At 43.7% G+C, this 21,155-nt stretch overlaps 2 protein-coding genes across 4 annotated transcripts in view; both read left to right on the top strand.

Moving 5' to 3' along the window:
* The window catches only part of LOC132347661 (beta-adrenergic receptor kinase 2), a 121,268-nt gene that overhangs the window by 94,718 nt on the left and 5,395 nt on the right, over positions 1-21,155 (top strand). For 2 of the 3 annotated variants that reach the window (XM_059894386.1, XM_059894387.1), the window contains 7 exons: positions 3,022-3,129; positions 10,814-10,880; positions 11,326-11,426; positions 12,115-12,181; positions 12,934-13,029; positions 15,979-16,141; positions 19,630-19,766. In XM_059894386.1, coding sequence (XP_059750369.1) covers positions 3,022-3,129; positions 10,814-10,880; positions 11,326-11,426; positions 12,115-12,181; positions 12,934-13,029; positions 15,979-16,141; positions 19,630-19,766 — 739 coding nt within the window. Of the gene's footprint in view, positions 1-3,021; positions 3,130-10,813; positions 10,881-11,325; positions 11,427-12,114; positions 12,182-12,933; positions 13,030-15,978; positions 16,142-19,629; positions 19,767-21,155 lie in introns of those variants that run through there. The other variant, XM_059894388.1, reaches the window with a different exon arrangement.
* On the top strand, positions 16,884-17,292 carry LOC132347745 (phosphatidylinositol N-acetylglucosaminyltransferase subunit P-like). The gene is given in 2 exon segments (XM_059894532.1): positions 16,884-17,051; positions 17,053-17,292. Coding segments are annotated over 2 exon segments (408 nt in total).

The following is a 21,155-nucleotide window of genomic DNA, read 5'->3' as shown; positions in this document are numbered from 1 at the left end:
AGTCACAACTGAATATGAATCCGAGAGCTCAGAAGAGTTAATCTCCCAAAGGAATTAACTTTCAGATGCAGAGTTACTTATTCCCATATAGGGCCTCCCCCTCTTCTTAGTGTAATTCACATGTCAGATCTGAAAGACGGGCTTTTGTCCATAGCTGAACAGCATCTGTAAAGGGATGGGATCGGGAAGGTTGATTTCCATGTTTAAACGATGATAGTGAGGCCACTACTTAAAAAGGATAAACACACAACAAAATTCTGTATTTTTAAGTAGAGGAGGCATGTCATGGCTGAGAACAGAGGCTTTCAAGTCAGCAGATGTGGGTTTGAATCCTCCTTCCACGTGCACCAGCCTCATTTTTCTCCTCTATAAAGAGGTAGTAACAATGCTGCTTACTTCACGTGACAGTTGTGAGGGTGAAGTCAACTCCTTCACATAATAAGTATTTACTTCACATTGGCTGTGTGCCAGGTGCTGGCAGTGCAGCGGGGACCGAGGCAGAAGAGCTCCCTGACCTCCTGGAATCAGCAGCCCTGGGGCTGTCCAGGAAGTGACCGGTGTGGGGGACAGCACTCATGCCATGAGTTGAACATCAGCTGTCCCAGGCCTGGGTGGCTGGCTGCTCTGAATATGTTGTTATCTTCACAGAAGACCCACAGGGCATGGGTATAATCATGTACTTTTACGGGATGGAAACTGAGGTTCAGAGAAACTAAGGAACTTGAACAAAGTCACATGCCTGGCACATCGTGGGGCTAGAATTAAGATCCAGTTCTGTCCGACTCCAAAGCTTGTGTTCCTTACACTCTGTCTGAACTCCCCGAGGCTTTGAGAGGATCGACTTGGTACGAGATTAAAGATTTGTGGCCAGAATTTCACCCTAGACTGGGCTTCTCTGGTCTTTTCAAAGCCGTAGGTATGATGCCAGGACTTCGTCAGACACTGGCCCATCTGCACAGCAGCGTTGTGGTTGGTTCTCCATCTAGGTTTAGACTCAGTCCATCTAACGATGGAATCCAATTCTGACAAACTGGGGCTTCCCTGGTGGCACAGTGTTTGAGAATCTGCCTGCCAATGCAGGGGACACGGGTTCGAGCCCTGGTCTGGGAAGATCCCACATGCCGCGGAGCAGCTGGGCCCGTGAGCCACGATTACTGAGCCTGCGCGTCTGGAGCCTGTGCTCCGCAACGAGAGAGGCCGCGATAGTGAGAGGCCCGCACACCGCGATGAAGAGTGGCCCCCTCTTGCCACAACTAGAGAAAGCCCTCGCACAGAAACGAAGACCCAACACAGCCGTAGACAAATAAATAAATAAATAAAAATTAAAAAATAAAAATTCTGACAAACTGAAAGTGAACCATGGAGCAGGCACCAAATGACACAGAAAAACTTTGTTTTTGGAATCAAACAGATCATCAGTGACTCATTGAGTCCCAGCTTATTTTATCCAGGAACACAAAGCTCAGTCCCCTGTCACCATGTCTTCAAATGCTCAAGTGTTCTTTCAGCATGAACAGCACAGATCGTCAGTGGGAAGCAGCAGGAAGCGCTAGGTGCTGCCGTGTAGGCAGAAGCTGAAAACCATGGAGGTGGGTAGGTCCAGTGCTCTGCTGTGTCCAGTGTCCACTCAGAGATGTGATCTGCGTTAACCCCATGCATTTATCCTTGTTGAGATCTTCCCGTCCCAGAACTGGGTTTTGATCCCGAGAATCGCAGGTTAAAAAGGTCACCACAAAGGTTTTCCCAGCAACACCGAAGTTAAACCTCCCCAGAAAATGGCTTGGATGCCCCTTGAGGAAGTCTCTGACTCCCCCAGTGTGCCTTGCTGAGCGCACGCTGTCAGACTTTGGATTCTGGATGGCGGAGCTTTTCTGAGGGATGGACCAGTGCCCGTTTTCACTGTTTGAGAAAGTCTTTCAAGATAGAACTCTGAGGCAGAGAGGGTATCGGGCCCAGTGCTGATCCAGGATCACTTGGCGGAGCAGATTCTCACTGTTTCTGAGCATAAGTTAAAAAGGATTATAATAACGTAAGGATAGAGAATAAAATCCCTAACATAGGTTGAGTTCTTTTTAAGAGCCAGCACTATCCTAAGCCCATTACATACGTGTGATCCTCACGGCACCCCTGTGGGATGAAGGTGTCATTTTATCACCCATTCTATCAGTGAAGAAAATCAATGAAGGATGGGAACAGAGCTACAGTTAAAGGCTTTTTCGGGGCCCTTTCAGGCCACGTCTTTGAAAGTTCCCCACGAGCCCTCTCTTGCGCGCTTGGAACAGTGCGTGCTCAGATCTTTAAGGAGGGGTGGGGAGTCGCAGAATGGGAAAGGATTTTGAGTTGCAGATAACACGTATTATATATAAATGGTTGTCCTCCCAAGTGATTTTTCTCAGCTTCCTGCAAGTCGCCTGCACATTTGTTTGGCTGAGTCCTTTGAGCTGTCAGCAGCTCTTTAAACCGGATACGTGATTTCTCCGTCTCCGTGCCTGTCGGCTTGTCCCCCCACGCCCGCCCTGCCTTGGAGACCATCGTGACCGTGGAAGGGTGGGAGATACGACGGGCATATGTGCGAGCCCCGGTCCTCAGCACGGGAGGGTGGCGCCACACAGGGACGCCCGTGCCCATCCCTTCCAGGTCACTGTTCATCACCCCCTTCCCCCGCTCCCTCCCCCAGCCCCACACATCTCCTCAGGGGCCTGCCCTTGACTCCTCCTGCCTGGAGTGAGGAAGGACTCCTGAGACTCACATTTCACCTCCAAGACCGTGGAGTGCGCGCATCGTTCATATTTATTTCATATGGTAATTTATTTATATTCAGTCCTATCCTAATGAAGACAGGAAAGGTCGTTTTCCCACTGGGTGTTTGCTGAATCATATTTGGTGGAAGCACTGTCGTCCCCGCCGCCTTGTTCATAGTTGCTGACGTGGATGCATGATGCTCAGACCTCTTGGTGAGCTGGGAATGTTTTATAAGGTCTGCAAGCACTGGTAACCGCATGTACCCTTTCTTCTCCCCAGGGGCACCCACGGGTACATGGCTCCCGAGGTCCTGCAGAAAGGGACTGCGTACGACAGCAGTGCCGACTGGTTCTCCCTGGGTTGTATGCTTTTCAAACTTCTGAGAGGGTGAGTGAAATGCGTCCTTTTAGTACCATCACCATGGCATGCACTTGGATCAAAATCAAAAATATGTACATGTTATTAGGTGCTAATATCGTTTTAGATCACACAGTGATCTTTAAGACACACACTGATCCAGGCGATGCCCACAGCTCTTTCTGCCCGTAAAAGTGAGAGTTTCTTTCCCATAAGCTTTTGGTATTTTTGTTCCATGCCAGGAAGGTATGCCAACACGTTTAGACCTAAAACAAGACTTTGTTGGAAAATTTCCATTGATAAGCCTTATTTTGGGAATAAGTGTTATTTTTAAAGGTAGATAATCGAAGAGGGTAGGAGAATTTCTTTTCCCTAGGAATTAATTACTCATGATCGTCTTCTGAGGTTAAAGCATTTTTTACACAAAAGGATGAACACCCAAAGAGAATCTGTTTTAAAAGTGTGCATCTGTTTGTGAACATGCTGAAATTTGTAGGTTTTAAAAACACAAAAATGAAATTGTGTAATTCTGTGTTTTTCATTTGTTATACTTGACCCTTAGTTTTAATCTACCAGAGATGATGAAATACAAGCGGAAAGAGGATGGAATGAAAGCGCTCTCCAAATATGTTCTCATATTGAACATTTACAAATTATGTTAATATTTCCATTAATTTTAAGAGTCTTTAGCCAATTTTAACAGAGAGCTGAATTGTTTAAGATATGTTTTTGATTATTCTCCATTCACAGAGATACAAAAAGCAGTTTACATTAAAATTTCCTAGTCAGGATCCTCCCTGTAACGTTGCTTCTATGAACACACAGGACTGGTAGTTTGCTAAACTTTCCATGTTTCCCTCGGAAAGCCTTATTGAGCATCGCTGCATCCTCTTATTACATTTAGCACAATCTGAAAAGAGGCTGGATTCCCTGTCTTCCCCCCAAACTAGGTTCCAAGCACCCCGGCTGCTTCCCCAGGACCTGGATAATCTAGTTGTTCTCTGCTCACCGCATTCACTTGGGAACTAAAATTGTATTATTGCTCAGAGAGTCAGGTCCTGTTGGTCCTTAATTGAATTACCATGTTTGTGGAGGCTGGATGGCCTTAATTCATGTCATCAGACCAGCTGACCTAATTAGAGATTCTGCAAAGCAAACCAGAGAAAACCACTTCCCGCCCGAGATGTTTCTCCAGCCGGCGGGAGTCCCTGCATGCGTGGTGAGTGCATCCAGACACACCGTCTTCACTGAGGTCTCCGCTGAAGAAGGGGTTGGAGATTAGAATCCACACTTACGGAGTCACGAGATGATTTAAGAAAAACTCTGCACAACAGCAAAAGCTGAATGCATTAACTCAAGATTCAGAAGTCAGTTGTAAAATGTGGCAGGGAAACTTGCAAAGTCTTGCATTTAGGGCTTTGTTTGTTTATTGATTTTTGTTTAATATTGCTATTCTGTCTGTTTATAATAATGTCCATCTGTGTAGTCTAGGGATGATCTGGCATATACCACTATTTTTAAAAGATCTGAAGATTGGTTTGATCGGTATCTCTATGCCAGCAGTGTGATTTGTAGCTGATAAAGCCAGTTCCGTCTTACTTGGTCATGGTTTAGGTTTGGAGGATTGCATTGGAAGGTGGTAATTCCTTTATGACATCCTTGATCAGGCTTGACTGAAGCATTATGTTTGATGTGACCCCTATTGAGAGGAATCTTGGCCAACAGGAAGACATCCAGAGGATGGTCATGAGGATGGGATGGGGTGGATGGATAAGAAGAGATGAGAATGGTGACAGCTAGAAATCGTGGCTCCTATGGACAGGTTCAGAGAGCTGGGTACAGTGCTTCAGACGGCCATCCTGTTGGCTCCAGCTGTCAGAAGGCCCATCTCATTGAAGGAGGCATACTCATCTGTACAGCTCTAGACAGTGAGCATTTTCAGGAGAGAAAAGACTTCAATTTGATGCAAGAATGTCCATTCAGCATTTGAGCTGCCCTGTGAAGGCATGTCCTGCCTCACAGATAGCCAGCTCCCCGTCACTGCCTGGTGACCATCCACTGAGCCTGAAATGGCAAGAATCCTTCCAATGCCTAACAAAGAGAATAGACGAATCTTCCCTACAAAGATGTATGATCGTCTGCCATTCTTTCTAATACTTGTTCAAAAGGCAATCCCAGGAATGGAGAGAGCACTGAAACCAAAGAGCGGGGAAACATTTTTTGACTTAAGTGATTTAAATACAATTCGGTGAGCATTTATTGAGTACCTGCAGTATGCAAGAGCCTGTGCTTGATGCTGTGGGGGAGGGAAGGAGGGAGGGAGGGAGCCACACACAGTCCTGGAGGAACTCGGAGGAGAGTAGATAGGTACACACACATACAAAATTGTGAGCTGGATGGGCTGTGCTGGGAGAGCAGAAATGGGATCACCAGGTCTAACCTGGAAGCATAGGGCTGACTTGACAACTTCACGTAGGAGGTGGTATGGGAAGTGTTCTCTCTCAGACAGGATGGCAGGATGAAGACCTGGAGTGGAAGTAGACGACGGGGAGGGCACAATACGGAGCAGGTGCAGGTGGTCTTTCCCCATCAACGACCTGTGAGTGGGGGGGGTCAGCTGTTGGTCGCGGGGAAGGTGTGCTGAGAGAGAAGATGGAGAAAATTGGGGCAGGGCCGGGGGCCACCTAGAATTCCATGCTGTGCAGGTGGGGCTTTGTTCTTAAGGCCCCAGAGACAGAGGGCTTTTAAGCAAACGAGGGACAGAGAAAGGAAGCATCTTTTAAGCAAAGGTTGGGTTGCTCTCCAGTAAGAGGATGCTGGTGGGAGGCACGTCGAAGAACCCAGGCAAAGGCTTGAGTAGCGCTGTGGTACTGGGATCAGAAAGGCCACAAATGACTTAACAGTATCGTTCTTACAGTCCATAGCAGTTTTTGTTTTTTCAGTGGATGCTTGGCTATGGACAGATAGGAGTTTAGATTCAAGGTGATTGGGAGGATGGTCGTATCACTACCAATGTCAATGGGTATAAAGTATCAGTGGTTCATATTAAGCTGATGTTTACTGAGGGCCCTTCAGGAGCAAAGCATCACGGTGAGATCTGGAGGCGATGCAGCCTTCATCCCCTCAGCTTAAACAAGGGGAAAGAAGGTTCCATCCAGGCGTACAGAAGCATCCTATTCAGTTCTTACACACTGTACAGAGGGAGCCCGAGTAGCTGTCTTTTCTCAGACACAAGGGGCCTAAGGAACTGAAACAGTAACTCAGGAGGGGGTGGGAGGAGAGTGCGGCCAACGTGGCCTCCCGGGCGCGGGCTTCACAGGCAGTCTGTCCCCCGGTATCCTGGTGCTCTTACGGGGCGGCCGCGGCATCAGTCCTCATGGGATGAACCAGACTCCATGCCAGCCACTCCGCAGCGCTCGTCCTCAACCCCAGGCGTGCTTGGCAACGCCCGGGGACATTTTTGGTTGTCACAACTTGGCATCTAGCGGGTCGAGGCCAGGGTTGCTGCTAAGCATCGTACAGTGCACAGGGCGGCCCCCGCTGCTCCAACAAAGGATCGCACAGCTGAGGATGAGAAACTCTGCTCCAGAGCAAGTCTCTTCCCCTCCTCCCCACATCTGCGCAGTGAGGGTGACCAGTGGTCACCAAGGGTCTTTTTTTCGCTTCTGTTTTCTCTGATCAGATACTTCTCGCACTGACCAGTGTGCCCCATTGCTTCTGCTGAAACACTTGTCTGAACCCCTAGTTCTGTTGTGACACCCTAGAAGGATCCCACAGGGTGCAAGGGACAGGAACCTGGATGTAAGGAAGCTGTCGAGGCCCGAGAACGTGTTTGCATCCCTGGGCTCAGTGATGGACCTGTCCGCTCAGGGCCGTATATTGGGTGGGGGTCACTGCTTCCACTTCAGCTGACTGTCAGACACTGAAGAGCGCCTGTGTATAAAGAGGTGTCCACGTTGCAAATGTGCGGAATCGCCGTCATGATCCTCAGTCTAGAGTTCAGCTCTCTGTGAAGGCAAAGAATTGACGTGACAGTAGCCTTGATCTTAAACTTGTCACCATTGATTGTCAGACACGAGGAGAGAGCCCAGGTGGTGGTCTGGGGAGAACTGAGCTCTGCCTGAGGTTGCCGAGTTGGTTCCCATAGGGAAAAAAGGAATGTTTATAAATATTTTGGTAGCTATTGGCTTAGGTTCAAAACTCACATTTGATGTAGCATGCAATCTTTTTGGTATTCTAAAATTAACTTTTGACGTAAGGATTTGTAGTCACTTGTATTTATAAATGGATTGTTTTTGAGCTCATCTTTTCACTGTGAATGATGTATCGTGCGTGTGTGTGTGTGTGTTTCCCCATCATTTAGCATGCCTTGAACGATTTCCCAACTCGTTTGGGGGAAATTTGCGACTCTCCCACTCTGTTATTCAAAAGCCACATCAGACCACTGTACATGTGAATTCTATTCCCATAACGTCCCCTGACGCAGCCGGAGTGTTGCATGTGCTGTTGGAAGAGCTTGGCCCACGTCATAAGCTGTTGACAGGCCCGTGTTACTGTCTCCTATTTAAAGCGGCTGTGTCGGGGAGCGGCTGTGTCGGGGAGCAGCTGTGATCACACAGGATCTGCGAGCACCACATGCCTCCCTCAGAATGGAGATCATTACTATAGGAGGTTTTCTTTAACATTTTCCAAAATAGAAACAGAATCTTGGGTTTTGTTCACAAAGAATAATCAAGAAGACATTGGAAACAGATGCACCTCAGGACTTGAACTTGAAAGACCAGACTTTCTCAGCACAACAGCCCAGAACCGAAGAACCGAAAAGCATTTCCGATTGTTTCTTATTGAGTCAGACGTGGCAGAGCTATATTTATCAAATGGTATTTGTAGCGATCAGGCCTGTGCGCCGGGAATGTTTTAATGTTTAACTTTAACTCCCGTCCCCTCGCAAAGCCCTCCCTCTGGTCACACGAAAGAGTTTTTAAATTTAGTACGGAGCATCTCTGCCAGAACACAGTCGTCCTTCTCTCCAAGTGTCCGGGCACAGCCCTCTGCTTCCAGCGTCAGATGCAGGCAGGCACATGAGGGTCGAGAGCAGGAAGGGGTCCTCCGGCTTTGCACACAGGAGCCAAAGCAGATGGATTTGCCGAAACACAGGAGACCTTCACACAATCCCCTTTTATACGTTAAGGAACTCTGTGGGGTAGGAGCAGTTGTGTCATGAAGAGAGACTGAAGTTGTAGTAAGATTTAATAAACCTATATTCCTTTTCTCTTGAACCATGAACATGTTAATATCTCTGTGTATTTTGCATACAAGAATGATACAAGTCAAGTTTTTAAAAATTATAGTATCTCATAAACAACAGATATCGTTTGTTATTCTATCCTATTTGCTTTTTAAATGCAGTAATTTTACATTTTTCTCCTTGGAAACAATTAGGATGCAAAGAATATTTCCAATCAAAATCTGTTTTAAAGATTGGCGTATGTTTGCTTGGTACTAATTTACCTTGTTTAGATTTTTTTTTTTCCAAATTAATACTTTCAAGAGATGGAAATTACTGTGTGTTTTTCACTGCATACGAAAGAAAGCAAGCGTTAGAGTGCCCTCTCTTGTACAAAGTGAAAATTGAAATATTTAAATAATAAATACTCTGAAGTGGAATCATCATCATAGTTTAACTTATTCAGTAGCAAGAGTGGGTGGACGTTTTAGTTCTTTTTTCTAAATCACATTGATTTATGTGCTCAACATCCGTATCCATTTTATAGAGTTAACTATTTTATATATCTTGCCTCAGATTATGTTATATATGCCTTATAAATAAATCTACAGGGTTGATCATTTTGCAGGCATGTCTTACCATCAGAAATCTCAATCATATCCCTTCTTTAATTTTCAAGTGAATAAATAAGGCCAGGGTTTTCTAGTTTGCATGTTTACTAGTCTCTTTTAATGCTTAGAGTATCTATGTTTTTTTTAATTTATTTTATTGAAATATAGTTGATTTACAATGTTGTGTTAGTTTTTAGTGTACAGCCAAGTGATTCAGTTATATAAATATATATATATATATATATATATATATATATATATATATATATATACACACACACACACACACACACACACATTCTCCTTCACACTCTATTCCATTATGGTTTATCATAGGATATTGACTATAGTTCCCTGTGCTGTACACTAGGAACTTGTTGTTTATCCATCCTGTATATAATAGTTTGCATCTGCAAATCCCAAACTCCCAATCCATTCCTCCCCCCTGCCCCCACCACCCCACCATTGACAACCACTAATCTGTTCTCTATGTCTGTAAGTCTGTTTTTGTTTTGTAGATAAGTTCATTTGTGTCATATTTTAGATTCCATATATAAGTGATATCTAAGGTTAACTTTAAAAGCCAGTTTATTCAGCATTTTAAAAATGTAATCAAGAGTAAGAATAGGGCTTCCCTGGTGGCGCAGTGGTTGAGAGTCTGCCTGCCAATGCAGGGGATACGGGTTCGAGCCCTGGTCTGGGAAGATCCCACATGCCGCAGGGCAGCTAGGCCCATGAGCCACAATTACTGAGCCTGCGCGTCTGGAGCCTGTGCTCCGCAACAGGAGAGGCCGTGATAGTGAGAGGCCCGCGCATCGCGATGAAGAGTAGCCCCCACTTGCCGCAACTGGAGAAAGCCCCTGCACAGAAACGAAGACCCAGCACAGACATAAATAAATAAATAAATAAAAGTAAAAAATAAAAAAATAAAAAAAGACATCAAAATTGATGAATTTAAAAAAAAAAAAAGTAAGAATAATTTCTTTACACAGTTGATCAAGCAGACATTCATTTTGTAAAGTTAGACTCATCCTTATTAATTTCACAGATGTGTATCAGATACCCACTGTGTACTGCCATTGTCTCGGCTACTAGCATGTACATTATTTCATTCGTTCCCGTCACCGTTTTGGTGACGGATATTGCGTTATGCCGTTTACAGATGAAGAGACTGAGATTGGAGGTTTCCATGACTGGCTCACAGCCGGCAAACAGCCAAGTCACAGCGTGAACCCAGGGTTTCTGACTCTTAAGTCTGGGGCTGTTTGTAAGTAGGACATGAGGGAGCAGTTCTCAGAACTCTGGAGGGTCTGGGAGCACAGGGTTAGTTTATATCTCTTATCCTCAAAGGAATGTAGTGCTTAAAATTACTGGATTCTAGGGGGGGAAGTGTGTTCATCTTGGACGTGTTTTGATTTGACTGCAGTTCTTTGTATTGTTCGAGGAACTAATACCCATTTTTCTAAAAAAAAAAAAAAAATTTGAAAGTTACGATTATCTCAAACACTAATGTGACAAATGCCATGTGTATGACTTTCATTTTCATAAATACCTGTTTGCTAATGTTTTTTCCAAGTGATGGTTTAAATTATCACTTGGAATATATTTGCTAAAGTATATTTTGGTACCATGACTTCATTGACGTGAAGATCAGGAGTTCAAGTAAACATAAGCCTTGCTCCTTCAGGACCTAATATATCTGATCGTCAATCTGATCATCAGTTTTTCTCTGGAAATGCTTATATGTTTATGGCTTTTGTATTTCTGCATTTTCATATGAGCAGTGACAGAACGTAATACCTTGCCCAAATATTAGTCAACAATGTTTGCTGTTACCTGAAACCATCTAGTGATGGAATTTTCTTTATTTCTACAGTCACAGCCCTTTCAGACAACATAAAACCAAAGATAAGCATGAGATAGACCGAATGACACTCACCATGGTAAGGAGGTCAAAAACTTTTTTTTTTTTTGCATTATAATTTTCATGTTTCATTCCATCACAACCAGTATAAAAAAAAAAAAAAAGCTTTCTTAAAACACTGGAAATAGATGCCAAGGCAAATATCAGGGTTTGCTAACAATCAGTAAGAGAAAGATGTAGAAAATCAAGAACAAAACTAAAGAAGTCAGATAAAAGGAAAAATGACTGGGATGCAGAAGAGCGAGGAGACCTGATTCTTCTGGCTCCAGCCTGTCGATTGACTCTGAAAATGAGTAACCGTTCTCTGTTTCTTAGAGTCAATGTTAATTGGCAGTGAATCTGCAATTTTTTTTTAACACTATCCTTATTGCAAGAAATGGCCTTTAAATCTGGTCAGGGGTGAGGGCACTGTTTCCCTGGATGCATTTTTGAGATCGTATTCTCCCCCCGTCCCCCACCCCCAGAATGTGGAACTTCCAGACATCTTCTCCCCTGAGCTGCAGTCCCTTCTGGAAGGCTTGCTCCAGCGAGACGTTAGTAAGCGACTCGGCTGCCACGGACGCGGGTAGGCCGTTGCTTCTGCCTTTCAGCGTCTTCACCTGGAAAGCAGAACAGTTCCTTTCAATACATTGAGAATCTCCCATTTCAATTAGAGGGGGTCGGAGGGAATCACAGGGGAACTCTGTATATTGGCCCATGTGTTTTCTTCAGAGTCTGCAACTTCTTCTGTTCCATGTGAACTGAACTTCAGCGACGATCTTTGGGAAAAACTGTTTCTTCAGTTTATGAAGGGGTTTGGCATGCACTATTCTACTAGATTTCTAGTTTGCTTCGAAATTAATATTTGGTGCTTCATATCCCTGCCATCTGATCTATGAGGACTTGTAGACATTTGCTGTAAATCTCTTTAATGTGTAGATCTCTAACTTAATTCTTAGTTAAATTTGTTCTCATGATTACAGAATCAGATATAGATATAATCTGTGAAAACCCCTAGGTTATCTCAGGCTGGGATAAGCATCCCCAATAAAGTAGCACATGAGATTATATTCCTAGGCTCAGCGTGCAGTATTTCTAAACATCACAGTGTTTCTTGGATTGCTTCGAAAGAAGCATATTTTACTTGCTGTCTTAAAGAGCTGGAAATAGTTGTCCCTGTGTGTTCTGTAATAGGAGATAATTTTTGCAAACCGTTTCTTAGATTTCCGAATGCATATTTACTTACCACTGCCGTGACTCCCTCTCTCCCGCAGTGCACAGGAGCTAAAAACGCACGACTTCTTCAGAGGCATCGACTGGCAGCAAGTCTACCTGCAGAAGGTACTCCTGCTGGGACCCCACCCCGGGTACCACCCCCACTGTGCTCTCCATCTGCATCTCTGTATGCATCTCTACGTCCTGGCTCTGTCTCCAGGGTCCACCCCAGCTCTCCATCCGCAGCCCTGCTTCTTGCTCTCCTATCCACGTGCTGCCGCATGGCTCATTCCCTTTGGAACAACTTCTCCCTCTTTGTTTATATGTAAAAATGTACGAGAAACGTTTGTCATACACTTAGATACTTTTGAGCCCAGCACCCCATAATTTAAGAATTAGCATGATTGTATAGTGGCATAATCCCCTTGGCTTATTTTAAGCTACTTTTTAATATTCTCATTGATTCAGGAAAACACCCCAGATTAAAGTTGTTGTTTTTTTCTCAATGTTGATGATCATCTTTGGACTCACCTTTGCATGAACTCAGACCATTGAGGAATGATGCTCTGTTAGTCCTGCCTAATTAGGAGTAGAGTTGGGTTCTGGTTCAGCCAGCATTGGCCTCGGGACGTTTGTGGGTGTGGGGCGCCCCACCCTGCCCCATTGCAGGCGTTAAGCTTCTAGCAAACTGGGTCGTGGGGCTGTATCTCCTTTGGGGGCATTGTGAACTGTGCACTGTGATTTGTGTGAGCTTGAATGAGCCCTGCACAGACTGTGACACCTTGATGTGTTGCACTGAGATCTCTTTATAGAATAGCAGGTTGGGACTGGGCCCTGAGTCACCTAGTAACTGAACCTTTCTTCTCTGGCTCTTCCAGTACCCTCCACCCTTGATCCCTCCCCGGGGGGAAGTCAATGCGGCCGACGCCTTTGACATCGGCTCATTTGATGAAGAGGATACCAAAGGCATCAAGGTACACAGGCAATGCTTGCTTTCAGGTTTTTTTTTTTTTTTTTTTTTGGAGGGTGGGGGATTTTTTAATTGGAAATCAGGCTTCATGATTGACTTAGTACTGGCCTGTTTATGGACTGTAGCTTACAGATGAATATCCATATATTTGGCGAATGTAGAAGAGGTCAAGACTTGAATTAGAGACTACGACAGCTTTCTTTGGACTACCTATTTTACGTTTGATAAACTGCAAAGTGGTCACATTCTTATTGCTTTGGATAGATTGATGGTTGATAGAAAACTCAGACGTGTTATGAAGCAGGGAAAAACAGCCGGGTGATGGCAAACGTACTTGGCCTCATGCCAGGACAGCCAGTCATCTTAGTTCTCCCAAATATCCCGGTTTCTCTGTGTCAGGATGAAAAGAGCAAACAGCGTGAATCATTTTGCATTTGTCAATCAAAAGTGAAATAATCACGGTTTTGTTTTTTTTTTAATATATGTAGCATCTTCCGCATTTTTCAAACTGGTTCCAATCATTATTTTCCAAGTAGACAGGGCATAATTAGAGGTGGTGAGCCATGGGAGAAAGTCACCCTCTTTTGGATGCCGAGTCAGAGCGTGTCACTACACGTCAAGTTCTCACTGCCCCCACTTTCTCAGCTTCTCCCAGCGTCTCCCCTCTCCCTCCGAGAGGCCCCCCTGCCCGTGTCTTCTCAGCTACCTGCATTTATGGCCTTGTGTCAGCCCCCCTGGGCTTTCCTGCCAGGCAGCTGTACAGGTGACTGGGGTGCTCACGTGGCCAGTTTCCCAGGATGGCGGGATGGGGGGTGGCAGGGAAGGTCAGGTGAAACACAGCGGAGAGGGCCTGGTCTGAGCCGTGGCTCCCCTGGGGACAGCAGCGTGACCACTGTGCCGACGCTCGGCATCTTCTGTGGCCTGGACAGACAGGACCACCCTATAGCTTCAGGAACAGTCCCTTTACAGAGTTATCTAAAAGGATCACTGCTGTCACAGTAGAATTTTGTCATCAGACATACTTCTCTCCAGCAAAGGGCACTAAAAGGAAAACGAATATCACGTGGGAGCCTGTGAAAATTTTGTTGTTCAAAAGAGAGTCTCATGCTTTCAATTTTGTCAACTGGACTCTGGGCTTTGGAGTCAGACGCACTGGCCTCAGATCTGCACTTACTACCTAAGGGAATCAGGGCCCTTTAGGGAACCTCGGGAGCATTGGTTTTCTTGCCTGTGAAGTGAGTGGTTTCATTGCCAGGCCTTCTCTGTGGGTGGGTCACCTGTGTCAGCGTCCTGGCATGTACACTAGGAGTTTCTGTTGTGGTGGTTTTGCTTCTTGCGGAACCAGAGCTGAGAAGGCTGTGTCTCTTAAAATGTAGCCAAAATAATACATTGTTCTTTAAGGAGAAAAAAAAGCTCACTTCATGTAGAGCTTTGTTTATTCATTTTTCACATAGGCCGAGTCATAAAGACCAAGGCTCTCTGACCTTACAGGAGATGGAACCGTTTGTATATAAAGCAGAGTTGTCCATTTCAGAGCAACTACTTTGGAAAGGAGGGTGTTTTCACTTTTGCCAAACTCTGCAGAATCTGCCCCAGTGTCCCTCATCACAGGGTGCTCTCCTGGCCTTGATGCTCTAACACTGCACCGCACACACACATACACACACACGCATGAGCGTGTTCACACTCAGGACACACAAAGGTTTCAGCGCCAGGCTTGGTTTGGGCGTCTGAAGAAAGCTGAAAGGGGAAAAACTGTACACATTTTGATCTCAGAATCAGCACGTTAGGATGACAAGTCAGTAAGGGTGGGTGGAGAGCATCCTGATTGGGACCAGGATGCAGGTTCCTCCAGTGGTTCAGTGATTCACTAAAGGCCTGTGGGCAAGAGCCTCGCCCTTGGTCTTTCTCCCTTTTCCTTCTAAATAACTTGCCTCTCTCCCGTACTTATCTCTCAGGCAAGGGAGTAAACGAGTCAAGCTTCTAGGGAGATCCCTGCTTTTGAAAGACAGGGCTATTTTTTCCTTTCAGTAGGATCGTTTGTCTTTCTGCCACAAAACTGTAACTCAAATCTGTAAAACCATTTTCTTAGCTTGCTTTCAGAGTACAGGGTCACTTGGAGAAGAATGAAGAATTTTGAGTAATAGTTCGGAAGAGAAATGCTATCGTTAAGTGTAATTTTTCTTATAGCACCTCTGAAAGGCCACATTGCCTAAAGTCTCCACGTATCTCGAGACTTATGATCATACTGTTCAACTTGGATTCATTGGAAGGCTCATGGGCTAAATGGTAAATTTGGCCTAGTGGACCTTTTAGTTTTTCTCACTTTACAGAATAATGGTAGGGTGGTTAGAAAGCCCTCCTGGCTTCTCCCTTGTAACTGTATCTAAAACCATAGGGATCTGTTTTCACAAATAAAATATCCTCACTATAATCGAAATTATTTTGTTGCCAGATTCTTGTCATCCTTTAAAGAAAACCCTATATATGTTAGTTTTCATTGGCAAAAATGCTATGAAGATGCTGTAGAAGATTGGGCTGCATCTGACTGACCCAGGGATGGAAGTGAAGTGCCCATAATATATCACCCTGTGTGGATCCCGGTTGTTGGATTGTCTTTCTTTTTTTTTCTTTTTAAAAGATTTTATTGAAGTATAGTTGATGTACAATATTATATAACTTACAGGTGTACAATATAGTGATTAACAACTTTTAAAGGTTATACTCCATTTACAGTCATTATAAAATACTGGCTGTCTTCCCCGTGTTGTACAGTATATTCCTTTGTCGCTCGATTGTCATTGGCAGAGGTTTATGACAAGTAATAAATTGTCTCTTAATGGTTATAGGCGGTTGTCTAGTTATCTTCCTACACGCAGTTATGGTACTTTTGAATCTGTTGCCTTTGTAAGCATGTTAAATCATACATATCTTGATTTCTTAAAATAATAAGCTTCTTGATTGCGACCAAGAACTCTACAAGAACTTCCCTTTGGTGATCTCTGAGCGCTGGCAGCAGGAAGTGGTGGAAACTGTTTATGAAGCAGTAAATGCAGACACGGATAAAATCGAGGCCAGGAAGAGAGCTAAAAATAAGCAGCTTGGCCACGAAGAAGGTAAAATAGCTGGTGTGTCTGAAGATATTTCTAAAGCAATGAATTTTCAAGATCTCTTGTAAAGCTGAAAATAGTATCTGGGTCATAAAGTACTTTCCAGTAGAGTGGGGGAAATGCCATAAATTGTTTTCGTTTTACCTGGCTTGGAAAAGATCAGTGTGAAATGATATTTCAAAGTCTTTAATTTTTTAAAAGTTTTTATTGAAATATAGTTGATTTACAATGTTGTGTTTCAAGTGTACAGCAAAGTGATTCAGTTATACATATATATATAAATATATACTTGATATTTCAAAGTCTTTAGTCCACATATAAATAATATGTATGGAGGTCGTCAGCAGTATTTTGTCAATACACCTTCTTATCTTGGAGTTTTGGGGCCAATTTGGAAGTTTTCTTCCTTGAAGATTAAGTATCACGGTGTCAGCAACAGGGCCAGCTTCCTGGGTGTCTGGCCTGTGTGGTCTCATCAGGCCGCCGACCCAGGTTAATGCTCCGCTGGCACCATCTTGACATTCTTAATAATTTTTTAACAAGCGGCCTGCATTTTCATTTTCCACAGGGCCCTGCAAAGTATGGTGAGGAACTTAGTATTACATGTTTACTTGTCAAGAGACATAAGTGTATATACATACATACATTTATATTATAAACAGCATGAAAGAGTCACCAGGGCTGAACTGTGGGGAGGGGCCGGAGTGGGCGCGCGGAGGACCCGAGATTATCTAAAGCCACGGGGAAGATGGTGGAAAATTCACCGTCACCATTGCCAGAAAGAGCGACTTATGGCTTTATTCTTTTCTTAAGCTCCCAATTTGGCTTCATACTATATCTTGTGTGGGCTTTTATTCCTGAATCTTGGCTAAACTCCTTAGGCTTGACCTATTGGCCTCAAAAATACTGGGCAGTTAGTTGCACTGCCTGTGTACCTCCTCATTACTGTAGTGATTGGTTACGTGCTCTTATTTGGAATAAACATGACGAGTACCTCTCCACTCAACTCCATTCATACAATCACAGATAACTATGCCAAAAACCAACAGCAGAAGAAATACCAAGAAGAAGCCATCCCAGCATTAAGAGATATTCCTAATAGTGAAGTAAACCAAATGTTCTTTCTTGCAGCCAAAGAACTTTACACCAAAAACTGAATTGTGTGTAGACTAATACCAAACACTTATTACAAATTTTTGATGTAAAAATTTTGACCATAGTAATTTTGACTATCTTTCTGATTAATATCCAGTATTGAAATGTAAAAAAAAAAAAAAAGTAAGTTGAACTTCTCTTAGATTAAGTTCTATTAATATTATAAATGTTATCAAATAGTAGTTACTAACGGACAGAATAAGTAAAATCCTGCATTACCATATAGCAAGTATTCCTCCCCCAAAAAAAGAAAAAGAAAAAAGAGTCACCAAGCCATATTTTTTTTTTTAATTAATTAATTTATTTATTTTTGGCTGTGTTGGGTCTTCGTTTCTGTGCGAGGGCTTTCTCTAGTTGCGGCAAGCGGGGGCCACTCTTCATCGCGGTGCGTGGGCCTTGCACTGTCGCGGCCTCTCTTGTTGCAGAGCACAGGCTCCAGACGCACAGGCTCAGTAGTTGTGGCTCACGGGCCTAGTTGCTCCGCGGCATGTGGCATTTTCCCAGACCAGGGCTCGAACCCATGTCCCCTGCATTGGCAGGCAGATTCTCAACCACTGCGCCACGAGGGAAGCCCGAAGCCATATTTTTATTTACCATATTTGAGTACCCTATTAGGATTTCCAAAGGAGAATACATAACATCCAGTATTAAATAAATCAGTCATCTTTGATTCACCAAATATTGCCACTCTTGATTTTTCTAAGACTTTATGGATTTTGGATATTTAAACTTATTGTGGTTAGTGATGAAGATAGCTTTTTGTTTTACTTCTAAGCAAAGACCTTTCTGAGGTTAACGTATAATAAGAATGACCAGAAACAATTTCAGTCTGTGAACAATTTGCTTTGGTGGGGGTATCTTGATGCAGGATTCCTGGGTCTATTCGACCATTCCCCAGTAGCATTTATCATCTGTTTAGGAAAGTGTCCACCATCCTGGATGAATGACTCCTTACCTAAAAGTCGCCTGAGTGCACCAAGGGAACGTGACAGCCCTTTAACTGTGTTCACCTCCATTCTGCAGGGAAAGGGGCTTTATTTCTAAGCCATTCTTGAGAGAACGGGTCCACTGAGATCACTCTGGACCACGTTTGCTGTTACGGACTTTACACAGGAAATTATAGCTTCAGTAGTTTGCTCAAGGGAGAGCCACGATGTCACTAGAATCTTGACAAACTGGACCCAGAAAAAAATATGTATGTTAATGACCTTGTTGAAGTGTAGCCTTTTAATTAGAGCTGTAATTAGAACGTCTAGCAAATTAATGAATTCTTCTCACATGTAATTAAGTAATTTAGGAATAACTAGATCTTGGTTGAAGATCTCAGAAGTCACCCTTAAAGTAAAATATAGTCTAGGATTAGATATCTGAAGTAAAAATATAAGACGTATACTTTAAATGTACTTGACAAATGCAGACACCTTTTCCATTAAAATGGCAACTCCGTGAACCACACCCCGTCACCACGGACCCTCCCGAGGCCCCCCCCTCCTTCATTCTTTTCCTTCCTGCTTGTGTCCAAGTGACACAACATGGGTTTTGCTTGTTTGTTTATTACCTGAATCTCCCACTAGAATGTAAGCTCCCTGAAGGCGAGGACTTTTGTCTCTTTTATCCACTGCTGCGTCCAGAATGCCTAGCACGTGCCCAGCACCTTCCCGTCATCGTTGAACGAATGAGTGAGTGAGTGAATGAATGATCTTAGCACAATCACCAAGGCCTCGAAGGAAGGCAAAGTAAGCCACTTAAAATTGACCGTTTTTTTTTGTTTGAGACAATACTTTGCTGTAAAAATGTAATCAGAACTCAACATGCATGTGAATTAGCTTGGCCTCCCTACATAACCATATATATGAAAGATAATTATAACCTTAAGTGGAGGAAAGACCAGATTTTGACCCTTGTGTTACTTTGGCTTCTTTGGACAAGAAAATCCCCTCTCTGTTATTTTTTTAAATAACATTAAAGGGAGAAGCCCAATTCCATATAAAGGCAAAGGTACTTTGGGCATAGCTTGAGTTTAATCACTCTCTATTCCCCAATTATCACCCTACATAATGAAAAAATATTTATCAAACAAACTTTGACCCTCTCAGAGCAATAGAGGAACATCATGAATTTATCAGAATATTGAGAAACAGCCATTTAGTATGTTAGTAGAGAGCTGAAGAGACCTGTTCTTTAATGTGTTTAAAACTGAAATAATGATTTCTATAGTGTGTTCTCTTTATAGAAACTTGCTCTTTTTCTAAAAAGTGTGTCATTCTTTTTTTCTGAGAAGCATATAGACATTCTGTTTCAGACCCTGCTAAATTTCATCGTTGTGTTCCGTGCCTCAGATTACGCTCTGGGAAGAGACTGCATCATGCACGGGTACATGCTGAAGCTGGGAAACCCATTCCTGACTCAGTGGCAGCGTCGATATTTTTACCTCTTTCCAAACAGACTTGAATGGAGAGGAGAGGGCGAGTCACGAGTAAGTCTGTAGCATCTTCCCGAGCACTCGTTTCCGTGGTGATTTCACATCGCCGGCATGTTTTCTCAAATCTCCCTCTAGCTCCCATATCTCTTTTAACATGTATACATGAGATTTTCATGTTCAGACATTAACTTTTAAACTTCTGAGTCAAGGAAGGATTTGGTGCTACCTGAAAATAGAAGGTGCCTTCCAGGGAGGTCAAAGCAGACAGGTTTGAGGAGGGCTGGAGAGCAGTTAGGTGGATCAAAAAAGGGGAAAAAACTGGGACTTTGGAGTCAGAGGTGTTTAAATCCACTTCTCCGTGTCTCTGGGACTTGGAGCACATTATGTCGACTGAGCCTCAGTTTCCTCATCTGTAAAACGGGAGAAGTAGAAATGGTAACAACTACTACAATTGTTGCAGATTTATCTTGGGCCTGGTGCTGTAGACACACAGACACAAACACAGACACGCACACACACACTTTTAATTTGTTTAGCAACCTTTGAGGTCCAACCCTTATAAAGAGAGAACCAGGGCTTAGAGAGGGAAGGTCTGGCACCAGTGACAGGTGTGGGTGAGGAGTGATTCCGACCAGGGTCTGCCTGTGCCCCATGTCTCCATTACGAGGCCTCCCTGAGTCGGGGTTGAGTAAGACAAGGTCTGCGGTGCAGGCCGAGAAGCTTGGCACCGAGGCCAGGGCACCTGACCCCCCTCCTGTTGTCTGCACCTTGCTGGAAAATCGGAAGTGGGTTTTATCGTATTAGATGGGAAGATACAGCCACCCTGTAAGGTCCTTTCAAGAGCTAATGTTAGTGAACAAGAAAAGAGAAATTTCCCATCTACACCGTCCCTCGTAGCAAGTGGGGCAGCATTTATTAAGCGTCTGCTGTGTGAAGCGCCCAGGGCTTGTCTCCATGGAAGGTGGCAACCCACGTGGAAGGAGTTCTGCTCTTGAGGAGGGAATGGTTGTCATCATAAGCAGGACAGTGGTCCCAACTGTGAAAAACATAGTTGGTGTATTGGAATATGGCCCCTGTATCAGAATATAGCTCTCTACTGGCCAGAGCATGGAAAATGGTGAGCCCAAATCTGGTGTGTTTGACTTTGGAATGTGTTTTGCAAATCCTTGTTGGTGAAGATGCCATTTAATTACAAGTGATTGCTACTGTGTATGACCACGTTCTTCATAAATGACCATGATCTTCTCACTATTACTAGTGCCGTAGAAGTCATTTTCTAAAAATTCATACATCTAGGATCTGAGTTATGATTAATAAGACTCTGTGGGGGTCCTGAATTATAACTCAGGTACTGGTAAGTATTGTATAATATAAAATATACATATTACATAGAACATGTGTATATGATTATACATAAATACAAGATAATTATATTTTGTATAA

Source organism: Balaenoptera ricei, chromosome 14 (genome assembly GCF_028023285.1).
Source record: "Balaenoptera ricei isolate mBalRic1 chromosome 14, mBalRic1.hap2, whole genome shotgun sequence".
Taxonomy (NCBI): domain Eukaryota; kingdom Metazoa; phylum Chordata; class Mammalia; order Artiodactyla; family Balaenopteridae; genus Balaenoptera; species Balaenoptera ricei.
The sequence above is the reverse complement of the archived record's forward strand: the minus strand, read 5'-3'. Positions and strand labels throughout refer to the sequence as shown.